The sequence below is a fragment of the Eptesicus fuscus genome, chromosome 3 (genome assembly GCF_027574615.1).
Source record: "Eptesicus fuscus isolate TK198812 chromosome 3, DD_ASM_mEF_20220401, whole genome shotgun sequence".
Classification (NCBI taxonomy): Eukaryota; Metazoa; Chordata; class Mammalia; order Chiroptera; family Vespertilionidae; genus Eptesicus; species Eptesicus fuscus.
Genome location: NC_072475.1, coordinates 59097457 through 59109837, shown reverse-complemented (window position 1 = coordinate 59109837; position 12381 = coordinate 59097457). Strand labels below are relative to the sequence as shown.

At 36.6% G+C, this 12381-nt stretch overlaps 1 protein-coding gene and 1 pseudogene across 2 annotated transcripts in view; one reads left to right on the top strand and one right to left on the bottom strand.

The window, feature by feature from the left end:
* The window catches only part of STXBP5L (syntaxin binding protein 5L), a 218925-nt gene that overhangs the window by 90965 nt on the left and 115579 nt on the right, over positions 1–12381 (top strand). For both annotated transcript variants that reach the window (XM_054713945.1, XM_054713944.1), the window contains exon 11: positions 2781–2853. In XM_054713945.1, coding sequence (XP_054569920.1) covers positions 2781–2853 — 73 coding nt within the window. The remainder of the gene's footprint in view (positions 1–2780; positions 2854–12381) is intronic.
* LOC103290731 (eukaryotic translation initiation factor 4E-like) lies at positions 4317–4918 on the bottom strand (annotated as a pseudogene).

The window sequence follows — 12381 nt, the reverse complement described above, 5'->3', positions numbered from 1 at the left end:
TGATCTCTGGTGTCAAATTATATAAAATATGGTCAGATGAGGGAGATAATTATGACTTAAGTTTAAAAAATATGACATCTTAAGTTTTTAAATTACACTAATTTCAGGCTAGTCAAATAGTCGGTGACTGAACTATTCATGCAAAGGTTTGTGGAAAAAGGATTTAGACAGGCTTTGAAGAATGACTTGAATCTCGAAAAAGGATATTGAGTAAATGTTTTAGAAATTGTGAGGTTAGCATGAGGTCAATTTAGATAAATAATTGAAAGCCTTTGGAGGTATTTGAAAATAGGGAGCTACAGAGGAATTGTGAGGAAATACTAAAATGAAAGAAAGCAGTGTTTTTAGTATGATTTATCCAAAAGGAGTTTATGAGTTTGAAGAAAGAGAGACACTGAAATCTAAAAAAATTCCAGATTCCAGCTGGGAGGCTTTTGTGATATGTGCTTTAAAATGGTCAAGATATGAAACAGAGTACTGCCTGTAGGAATTGAAAGAGGAAAATGCACTGAATTTGGTCAACAATTGGATTAGGAGTGACATGGTAGATGAGTCAAAGATAACAAATTTTAAGAATAGTGGTTACATATTCAGTAATAGTTTTTTTGAAGGAGAGAAAGATAAGTCTGATTATGGAGTTGTTTAGAGAACAGGAAATATCTTTAATATTTATTTGTGAACATCAGAATATAGATATTCTTCGAATTTATGAGAATGAATGATAAAGAAAGAAAGGAAGAAAGAACAGAGGACCAAAAACTGAGTTTATGAAAATTCCTCCCAATTAAAGAGCCTAGAGAAAGAAGATGTGTATGCCAGTAATAAAAACTCAAAATGTGTGCTTGCAAAAATCAAACACTATGTGTGTGTTTATATATAAATTTCTGTACATCAGTAGAAATTTTAGGACTATTTCTAGAAATATTAAATAAATTATAAATGTATTGTAACCAAGTCTAATCAACTTCTTAGCCACATATATATCTGCTTTTCAGAGAAGTGGTAATGAGGATGGAGCTTTCTTTTGGTCAAGGGTTAGGAGAAATAGTTTAACTTATTCAGTAAAATATAAATGTACTTTATTAACTATTTCTAATTAAAATACATGAAAGTGCCAGAAAAGTATCCTTCAATACACAACAGTATATAATGAAAATTTTCTCTCTCTGCCCTTCCAGAGGCAACCTCTATTACTAAAATTCTTATGTAGTCTCCTAAAAATAATCTGTGCTTTTCAACAGATGATTTTCCTAAAGAGGGGAGAGAAGAAAAAGAAGAAACTAGTAGCATAAAATCCCAATGTTCTTCCAATCGAAAAACAAAACAAAAAATACAAACAACCCAGAAGTATTGAAACAATGTTGAAAAACAACTTTAAGAAATAAGACAGAAGGGGAAAAGAGCCTCAGTTTGAGAACAGTTTGAGTAGCAGGCAGTATGACTACATACTGTCACATAGATAGGCACCAAACAATAGCACGCTCCTTCGGAGTTTTGGGGGTTTCGGTTTAGTTTTTCTCTTACAGCATATGATTTGTGAATAGTTTCTATAGCTTCTCAGGACTGGAAGGACCATGAAAGCCATCTATTCCAGTTTTCCATCCAAGACTAGAATACTGTGGACGAAATTACTTCCAAGTGATTGTTCAATTTAGGATTAAATACTAAACTGGCCAGTAGAAACTGCTGATATAATGAAAGCAGGATGGAATTTAGAGTCAGGAATTCTGGGTTAAAATTTCAGCTCTATCACTAGCTTTGTAAACTTGTGCCAAACTTGTAACCATTTTGGATCTCAATTTTCCCTATGAAATAGAAAAATATTGATATCTGCTCTAGCTACTGAGAATCAAATATCATGTATGTAAAATGTTTTTGTAAAAACCTTTTCTTTCAATTGAGAATAACCCTTTAATTGTGGCTTTCCCTTATTCTTTATTATAGATGAAAAGCAATGTCTTCCATGACCACTACAACTAAATTAGTGCTCCCACTCCAACCACAGTAATTTCTTATATCATTATCCATGTTATTTTTTTATAGCTCACATTACTTGTTCATGGTTTGTATACATCCCTAGAGTGTAAACTCCATGAGAACATGGACCTTGTCAACTTTATTCTCCATATGTCCTTTGTTCTTACAAAGTTTCTAGAACATATTGAAGAAAGGAAGGGATGAATAGAGAAAGAACGAGTTGAATTTTAAGAACTTGAAAAATCCTAGACTATCCTTAGATTCTCTGCTTTTTTGAGGTGTATACCATTTGGCACATAGTAGGCAATCTTTAAAAACATGTTAAATCACACTGAATAGAAAGTGAATTTTTTAGTATTAGTGTTGGTCTCATAGGGAAATAAATATGTATCATAGATCAGAAAAGCAGAACTACTGTTTCTTTAGTATATCTCCTTGCAGGCAGGAAATTAAGTCTAAAATGTAAGGTTATAGAAGAATAAGTCTTTATGAGAGGGAGGTGACAGACTCACTCTACTCAAATAATCTATCACCACCTTATTATTTTTGAGATACATTTAACTCTATGCTATGCAACTTCTCATTTCTTTCTTGTTCCCGGTAATGGTCATAAACGTTAAGTTTGAGAAATACAGCCTATATGTCTTTTAATGTACTCTTCATACTTCTTACTTGGGCTCATATTTTGGTCTTCTCAAATCATTTAAATAACATTTGTACAGCAGGTAAAGGAAGTGTAAGTTTGGTGATTTTATAGAATGTGAAATATGAAAACTTTTTCTTTCTTTTTTTTTAACTTATAGAATTTCAAGAACCCTATGCAGTCGTAGTACTTCTGGAGAAAGATCTCATTGTAGTTGATCTGACACAAAGCAAGTAAGTTATGCATGTTGAGAATACCACTAACTATTTTAAATCTGTTCATTACAGTTAGAATACTGGAGGGCATTATAAATAATTGACATTAGTATTTTTAGATGGTAAATATTCTTTTATGTGGACTATTGTTTGGCTAGAATTACAGAAATGTAATTAAGTTCAATAATGAAAACTAAACTGGAAAAGTAAAGAGAACACTGAGAACATCAAAGAGATTTTAAAGGCAGCACCTAATGTTTAGAGAATCAGAACAAACAAAATGGATCACATTCCTGCTATTTTCCTAAGCAAAAGCAGCTGTTATGAAAAAAAAAATGTACAGTGTACTATGTGGCCATCTGCTAGTCTAAAGGAAAGTGGTACATGATAAAAGTATTATTGGACTACTTCATCAGTCAATACGAAAGAGCAGGACAGGATGTTGGAGGCAGATAAGATGGAGGCCCTCTTTTAATTTTTAAAAATTTTCTCATGTTGTGGGCAATGGGAACAAATAGAAAATATTGCTGTAAGAGTGGTGCTGTCCACTCCTTTACATGGACAATAAAACATACACTTGAAATTGATGAATTCTGTCTTCCTTGCTACACGTACTCATTGTAAATGATGATAGGTATAAAACTGATTTTCCCTCATTCTGTGCTCTGGACCCACAAATCTTCAGTTAGCTGCTGCTGCTTTTTATTTTCTTCTTTATTGATTAAGGTATTACGTATGTGTCCTTATCCCCCCATGTTTAATTTTGTTTGTTGTTGTTAATCCTCACCGAGGATATTTTTCCATTGATTTTTTTTTAAGAGAGAGTGAAAGGTCAGGAGAGAGACAGAAACATCAACGTGAGAGACACATTGACTGGTTGCCTCCCGAATGCACCCAGATTAGGGCCGGGGACCCAGGATCAAGACTGCAGCCAAGGTACGTGTCCTTGACCAGAATCAAACCTAGTAGCCTTCAGTCTGTAGGCTTGCATTCTATCCACTGAGCCAAACCAGCAAGGGCTTCATTTAGCTTCTTATATTTGCAGAACTTTATTTCTCACTCCTCTGCATGGAATAATCTCTTTTTCTCATTATTAATGTCTTATTTATAAATCTCAAATCAGATATAATTTTCTCAGTAAAAAACCTCTTATCTATATAATTTGGTCAAGTATCCTATTAAGGAATTGCATAGTTCCCATGTTTATCTTCTGCATAGCTTTTGACAAAGATGAAATTTTCCATTTCTTATTATTTTAAAGACTATCTCCTGCCAGACGTTGGGCCTCAGAGTGAAGACGGGGCTTTGTCTCCACATGGAGTATGGCAAAGGCAAATGAGACTTCTCTTATATCTTAGCAACATTTACATGAAAATCAAATTTAAATGCAGTCAGCTCTTCTTTTGAAGAGGTTTTGGTTCAGCTCCCAAATCTCAATAGCTTGATGCAGTCTCTTATGAGAATACTCAGAAGGTATCTTCTTAAACAACAAACCCATTTTTAGTGGTGGAGCCCTCTTAATAGCTGTGTCTGCATGGGACTGATAACCAATCACATCTTTCTTGTGTACTCTCCCTGTATGTGTAACAGTTTCTCTATTTTCACATTCAGTAGTCCATATTGCTATCTTATCACTGTTAGCTCTAACATTAATAACAGCTCCACATACATCATCACTGTAGTCATCAAAAGATTCTCCAATAAAGCACAGCAGTGTCTCTAGAGGTCACTTGTCTCTGCTGTTTGTATCATGTACTTAACCATCATCCTTCTTGTTTGTTTTTCTCATCTTCCCCTATAGGCTCAATATCATCCTTAAAAGGTCAGTAGCCACAGCCAGGCATTAAATTACTAGACAACTGGATATGGTTATACAGCGCCCAGAAGTCTTTAACAATAACAAACTAAGAAATCAGCCAAAGGTTTAATTGCCAAATTTTGCTTTTATCATTTTTTTAAAATGAGAGCACCCATCTGTTCTATAAAGGATATTTAATATAGTGTTCTGGGTTAGCAACCTCCTGCTTAGATTCTATAAGCAGGGGGTTGGGAGTTGGGTGGTTTCCAATTCCATAGTAGCCATCTTAGGTCGATCTCTGTTTTAAAATTTTATTGTGGTAAAAGACACATAACAAAAGTTACCATTTTTATACATTTATTTTTATGCTTTTCATTACCTTTTATATGTATGTAAACTTATATTTTGTTTGCAAGTTTTTATTTAACATTTCATCTTTTTCAGCACTATGTTTTAAAATCTATGTGAGATTCCCATTTCATTGTCTATTATAAGAATTTTAACATCAAAAATTGAATATATCCTCTTTCCCTTCAAAATTGTTAGCTTTCAGCCATGTTTAATGTTAACATTAAATTTCAGATTTGGACTCTTTCTATTTTTAAAAATAACTTTTTATTTTTCAATTACAGTTGACATATAATATTAGTCTCAGGTGTACAACATAGTGATTAGACATTTATATAACTTACTAAGGATTGTCCTGATAAATCTAGTACACATCTGACACCATATGTAGTTATTAAAATTTTATTGCCTATATTTCTAATGCTACTAGGTGTACTGGTAAATAATGCAGATATTTTTCAATAGATAGAGTTACACATATGTTGATATATATGTGATTTGATATGTATGCTATTTTGTTGTATTAACAGAAAGTTTCAAAACATTATATGTCAAATTTTCTGAAGGTGTTAACATCATATATATTTTTATGCTTAAAAACGTCGAATTTCGTGCCAAAAAAAAAAAAGCATTTGCAGGAAGTTTTAATTCATTACTTTATTTTGAAGAAAAGTGCTGCTTAAAGTTATCGTATACTTCGGGAAGCTTATGGTGAACATGCTCCATCTCAAGATACTTGTGAACACTGGTTTAAATGCTTTAAAAGTGTTGATTTCGATGTGAAAGACAAAAAACGTCCAGGTCAACCGAAAAAGTTTGAAGACCAACAATTACAAGCATTATAGGATGAAGATGTGTGTCAAACTCAAAAACAACTTGCAGAAAGATTAAACATTACTTGGCAAACAATTTCTGATCATGTACAAGCAACGAGAAAGATTTTAAAGGAAGGAAAATGAGTACCACATCAACTGAACGAAAAACAATGGAAAACCAAAAAGTCATCAGTAAAATGTTGCTTCAACGGCACGAAAGAAAGTCTTTTTTGCATTGAATTGTGACTGGTGATGAAAAGTGGATTTATTTTGAGAATCCCAAATGCACAAAATCATTGGTTGATCCAGATCAACCATCAACATTGACTGCAAGGCCAAATTGCTTCAGAAAGAAGACAATGCTCTGCGTTTGGTGGGATCAGGAAGGTGTGGTGTATTATGAGCTTTTAATAACCAGGTGAAACCGTTAATATTTTTTTAAATATATTTTATTGATTTTTTACAGAGAGGAAGAGAGAGGGATAGAGAGTTAGAAACATCGATGAAAGAGAAACATCGATCAACTGCCTCTTGCACACCCCCTACTGGGGATGTGCCCGCAACCAAGGTACATGCCCTTGACCGGAATCGAACCTGGGACCTTTCAGTCCGCAGGCCGACGCTCTATCCACTGAGCCAAACCGGTTTCGGCGAAACCGTTAATATTGATCACTACCTACCGACAACAAATAATTAATTTGAACCACGCTTTGATTGTAAAATGACCAGAATGGGCCAGAAGACACAGCAATGTAATTTTGCTTCATGATAACGCACCATTACACACTTCAAAACCAGTTAAAGACACATTAAAAGGTCTTGCCTGGGAAGTATTAACCCACTCGCCATATTCACCAGACCTTACTCCTTTAGATTACCACTTGATCTAATTGATTGCACGCGAACTTTCTGAGCAGCACTTCAAAACATAAGTGGAAAATTGGGTCTCTGAATGGTTTGCCTCAAAACAAGAAAAGTTCTATTGGGACTGTATCCACAAATTACCTGAAAGATGGGGGAAATGTGTAGCTAGCGATGGACATTACTTTGAATAAAGCACTTTTGATGTTTCTCTTGAAATAATCATGTTTTCTTTGATTACAAAATCCACATTATTAACTGGTACACCTAGTATACTTTACATCCCCATGACTGCTTTGTAATTATCGATTTGTACTATATTAATCTCTTCCCCTTTCTTCCGAATTCCCCAACCCTCCTACTATCTGGCAACAATCAAAATGTTCTCTGTAGTTATAACTTTGTCAACTTATTTTGTTTTTTTTGTATTTCACATATAAGTGATATTATATGGCATTTAACTTTCTCTGATTTATTTCACTCAGCACAATATCCTCTAGATCTATCCATGTTGTTGCAGATAACAATATTTCATTTTTTATGGCTCAGTAATATGCCACTGCATATACACTGAGTGGCCAGATTATTATGACAACCTGACGTTTGTAGGCAAATTAGCCATACACTGCATCATATGGGATATGAAAGCCGAAGGCCTGTTTGAACACCTTTGCTGTCTGCAGTTACCAAGATAAAACATCTCCAATTCACACAGGAACACAAGAATTGGACAGTCGAGCACTGGAAAAAAGTCATATGGTCCAATGAATCACGTTTCCAGTTGCATCATGCAGAGTGAGAATTTCGCGGAAACAGCATGAAAGCATGCACCCCACATGCATGAATACAACCCTTCAAGCTGGTGGGCAGTGTTATGGTTTGGGGCATGTTTTCCTGGCATGATTTGGGCCCTTTAATTTGTGTGAAACAACGTCTGAATAGCACAACATACCTAAGTATCGTTGCTGATCAAGTTCATCCTATCATGTTGATGGCATATCCCAATGGAGATGGCTTCTTCCAACAAGACAATGCACCATGTCACTGTGCTCGTATTGTGCAGGAGTGGTTTCAAGAACATGAGGGAGACTTTACCATGCTTAGGTGGCCCCCACAATCACCAGATCTCAATCCAATTGAGCATTTGTGGGATGAAGTTAAAAGAGCCATCAGGCTGCTGGTTCTACAACCATCAAATCTCACAGAACTGGATAGTGCTAACAGGCATGGTATCAGATTCCTCGCATCACCTTTCAACATCTCGTGGAGTCAATGCCAAGAAGAATCGCCGCAGTATTAAAGGCAAAAGGTGGCCCAACGAAGTACTGATGGGGTGGACATAATAATCTGGCCACTCAGTGTATATGTACCACAACTTCTTTATCCATTCATCTCTTGATGGACACTTAGTTTGCTTCCATATCTTGTCTATTATAAACAGTGCTACAGTGAACATATGGATAAATATAACTTTTCAAATTAGTGTGTTGAGTTCCCTCAGATAAATACCCAGGAGTGGAATTATTGGGCCTTTCTTTGTCTCTTGTTAAAGTCTTTGTTTTACAGTTTATTTAATCAGGTATAAGTAATGCTACCCCAGCTCTTTTACTTTTTTTGTTTTTATTTTGTGAAATATATTTTTCCATCCCTTTACTTTCAATCACCCTATGTCTTTTGATTGGAGCATTTAATCAATTTTCAATTAATTATTGATAGCCGAAACCGGTTTGGCTCAGTGGATAGAGCGTCGGTCTGCGGACTGAAAGGTCCCAGGTTCGATTCCGGTCAAGGGCATGTACATTGGTTGCGGGCACATCTCTGGTAGGGGGTGTGCAAGAGGCAGCTGGTCGATGTTTCTCTCTCATCAATGTTTCTAGCTCCCTGTCCCTCTCCTTTCCTTTCTGTAAAAAATCAATAAAATATATTAAAAAAATAAAGTAATTATTGATAGATATATTGTTAATTGCCCTTTTATTATTAATATTTTATTTTTTTTCTTCTTAAAGAAGACTCTTCAATGTTTCTTGTAATACTAGTTTGGTGATAATGAACTCTTTTAGCTTTTTCCTGTCTGGGAAGCTCTTCATCTCTCTTTTGATCCTAAACAATAACTTTGCTGGGTAGTAATCTTGGTTGTAGGTCCTTGCTTTTCACCTCTTTGAATATATCATGCCAATCTCTTCTGGCCTGCAAATATTCTGTTGAGAAATCAGCTGTCAGTCTTAAAGGAGCTCCCTTATAAGTAACTTACTGCTTTTCTCTTGCTGATTTTAAGATTTTCTCTTTGTCTTTAAACTTTAGCATTTTAATTAAGATGTGTCTTAGTGTGGGCCTCTTTGGGTTCATCTTGGTTGGGACTCTCTGTGCTTCCTGGGCTTGTATGTCTATTTCCTTCACCAGATTAGGGAATTTTTTCATTATTATTTCTTCAAATAGGTTTTCACTTCCTTGTTCTCTCTCTTCTCCTTCTGGTACCCATATGATGTGAATGTTGGAATGTTTGATGTTGTCCCACAGAACCCTGAAACTGTCTTCATATTTTTGTATCCTTTATTCTTTTTGTTGTTCTGATTCAGTGTTTTCTGTTAATTTATCTTCTAAATTGCAGGTTCAATTCTCTGCTTCATCTAATCTGTTGATTCCCTCCAATGTTTTCTTCATTTCTGACTAGTACTTTTTATGTTTTCTTTTTCCATTTTTGTTTCCTATATCTTTGTTGAAGTTATCACTGAGATCCTTGAGCATCCTTCTAACCAGTATTTTGAACTCTGAATCTTACAGCTTTCTCTTCTCCATTGGGTAGAGTTGTTTTTTTGAGTTTTATTCTGTTCTTTCACATAGGACATGTTTCTTTGTTTCCCTATTTTGGCTGCCTCTCTGTATTTGTTTCTATGTATTAGGTAGAGCTGCTGCACTTACCAGTCTTTGTAGAGTGGCCTTATGTAGTAGGTATCCTGTGGGGTGTAGTAGCACAGTTCACCTGAGTTAGTGTTCCAGGTGTGTACTCTATTTGGGTTGTGTGTGTCCTGTTATAGTTGAGCCTTGATTATAGTTGGCACATCAATGGTAGGGATTGACCTTCAGGCTGATTGATTGTGAGGACTGGCTGTGACTACACTAGAGGAGCTGTCACACAGAGGCTTACCCTATGGCAGTGATGGTGAACCTATGACACGTGTGTCAGCACTGACACACGTAGCCATTTCTGTTGACACGCGGCCGCTGAGGCGGCCGCATGCCGAGGATGAAACATTTGCTGCTCCTGAGGATGAAACATTTGCGAAATAATGTTTTTTCCTCAAAGTGACATACTACCCAAGTTATGCTCAGTTTTTTGGCGAAGTTTGACACACCAAGCTCAAAAGGTTGCCCATCACTGCCCTATGAAGTAAAATTCGCTTTGCCTGCTCAGTCTTCCCTTTGAGTGTATCATTTGTGGAGGTGGTTGGGTGGTTTGAAGCTGGCCACTTGGTGTATTGGTCCTATGGCCTCTTGGGAGGTGCAGGCCAAAGTCACTGCTGCCTGTGCCATACCCAGGGCCACTTGATATTAGCTTCAAAGTGATCTGCAGGTGGATACCACTTGTGCTGGGCTTGAAGGTGCCTGGGAGAGGCTAATCTGTGAAATGAGGCAAGCTGTTGCTAGTGGTGAGCTTGCGACTGCTAAGTAAAAGGTACAGAGCACCTAAAGGGCACATGATGTTTGTTTGGGGTTGTGAACCTTTGAGAGATTTTAGGAAATTCCACAGCATGAGTCGCTATAGGCCATTTGTATGGAAAAGTCACTGGAAGTGATTTGGATGGGTCCAGAAGTTGGGTGCTGTGGGTCTAATGGAATCAGTAGGGTGGTGGCAGTATTAGCCAGGTTGAAGGAGATTCATATATGGTGCCCACCTGCACCCACATGGGAAGGACTTAGCAAAGAAGCAATGGCTTCTGTCAGTACTTTTGTCTGGGGAAAAAAGTTTCCACTCTAGCTCTTGCCTTGAAGCAAGACAATTCAATTCCTCCCTGTATGTTCCTGGCATCTTTTGAGTTGCCACTGCACTGCTGGAGCTCAGAGTAATTGAATCCATCAGCAATAAGTTTGTGGTTGGGTCCTGTAAGAAGAATGCCTATGAGTCCAGGGGCCCTCTAACTCAGCCACAATCTCTGCTGGTTTTCAGAGCCAGAAGTTATGGGGGCTTCTCTTCCTGGTTGTGAAGCCCTGGGCTGAGGAGCCTGATGGGGAGTTTGGACTCCCTGCTTCCGAGGGAGGATCTTTGAGCCCAGATATTCCTGCTGATTCTGAACTGCCACACATAAGTGTGGGGCCAGTCCTTTCCACCTCTTCTTCCCTAATACCAGACTCAACATGGCTTCTTTTGTCTATCCTTATTTATAGGACTTCTGTCCACTTAGACTTCAGGTGGGTCTCCATGATGGGCTGTTCCGTAGTTTAGTTGTAATTTTGATGTGGTCATGAGAGGAGGTGAGTACTGTATTTACATACTTCGCCATCTGTACTAGAAACCCAGACACCATTTTTTCTTTTTTTAATTCCACCCTATATTTTTATTTTTTTAATTAAATATATTTTTAGAAGTTTAATTTTTCGGTTACACTTTACTTTCAATATCATTTGTATTATTTTTTAGTGTACAGCATAGTGATTAGATAATCATATACTTTACAAAATGATCCCCCCCTCTGATATTTCCAGTACCCATTAGCACCATATATGGTTATTATAATATTAATAACTATATTTCCTATACTATACTTTGACATCCTTATCACTATTTTATAACTACCAGTTTGTACTAAATCTCCTCACTGTTTTAACCCTTCCCCTGAACCCCTTTCCATCTGTTAACCAACATTTTGTTCTCTGTATCTAGGAATATGTTTCTGTTTTGTTTGTTCTTTTTTTCTTTAGATTCCACTTATAAGAGCAGTCATATGGTATTTGTCTTTCTCTGTACGACTAGTTTCACTTAGCATAATAAATAACTTCTAGATCCACCTATCCTGTCACATTCTTTTTTTATGGCCAAATAATATTTCATTGTATATATACCACAACTTCTTTACCCACTCACCTATTGATGGGTTACCCACTCATCTATTGATGGGTACTTGTGGGGGATAGGAGCCTGGCTGATTTGCACTGCCAGATGTTATGTGAGCTCCTCTTCCTGGCACTGGTGTTCCAGGCTGGGTAGCCTGGTGGGGGACTGAAACTCCTCACTCCTCAGGGGAGATATCCCTCTGGATCCTCAATTACTACATGTAGGAGCAGAGCCGGTTCACTTTGTGTCTCCTCCCCTTCTACCAGTCTCTATGTGTCATCTTTTATATATCTTATACGACTTTTGTTCTCCTAATCTTCAGATGCTAATTCAGGTTGATTATGCTATAATTTAGTTATTATTTTGATGTGGTAATGGGAGGAGATGAGTGCAGCTTCCATCTTCTCTGCCATCTTGATTGGAACTTCTGGGCTCTTTTTCCCCTTCCTTCCTTCCTTCCTTCCTTCCTTCCTTCCTTCCTTCCTTCCTTCCTTCTACCCCCATATTTAATCTTCTACATAAAAGCAAACATTAGGGCTTACACATTTTTTTCTTTTCTTGGTTTCTTGGATTTGTAGCTTTGTTTACATTTTCACAGCAACCAATTTATACTTTTACATCTAAATTCCTATAATACACATTTAGTTATTGTTTCTTTCTTAAACATTTTTTAT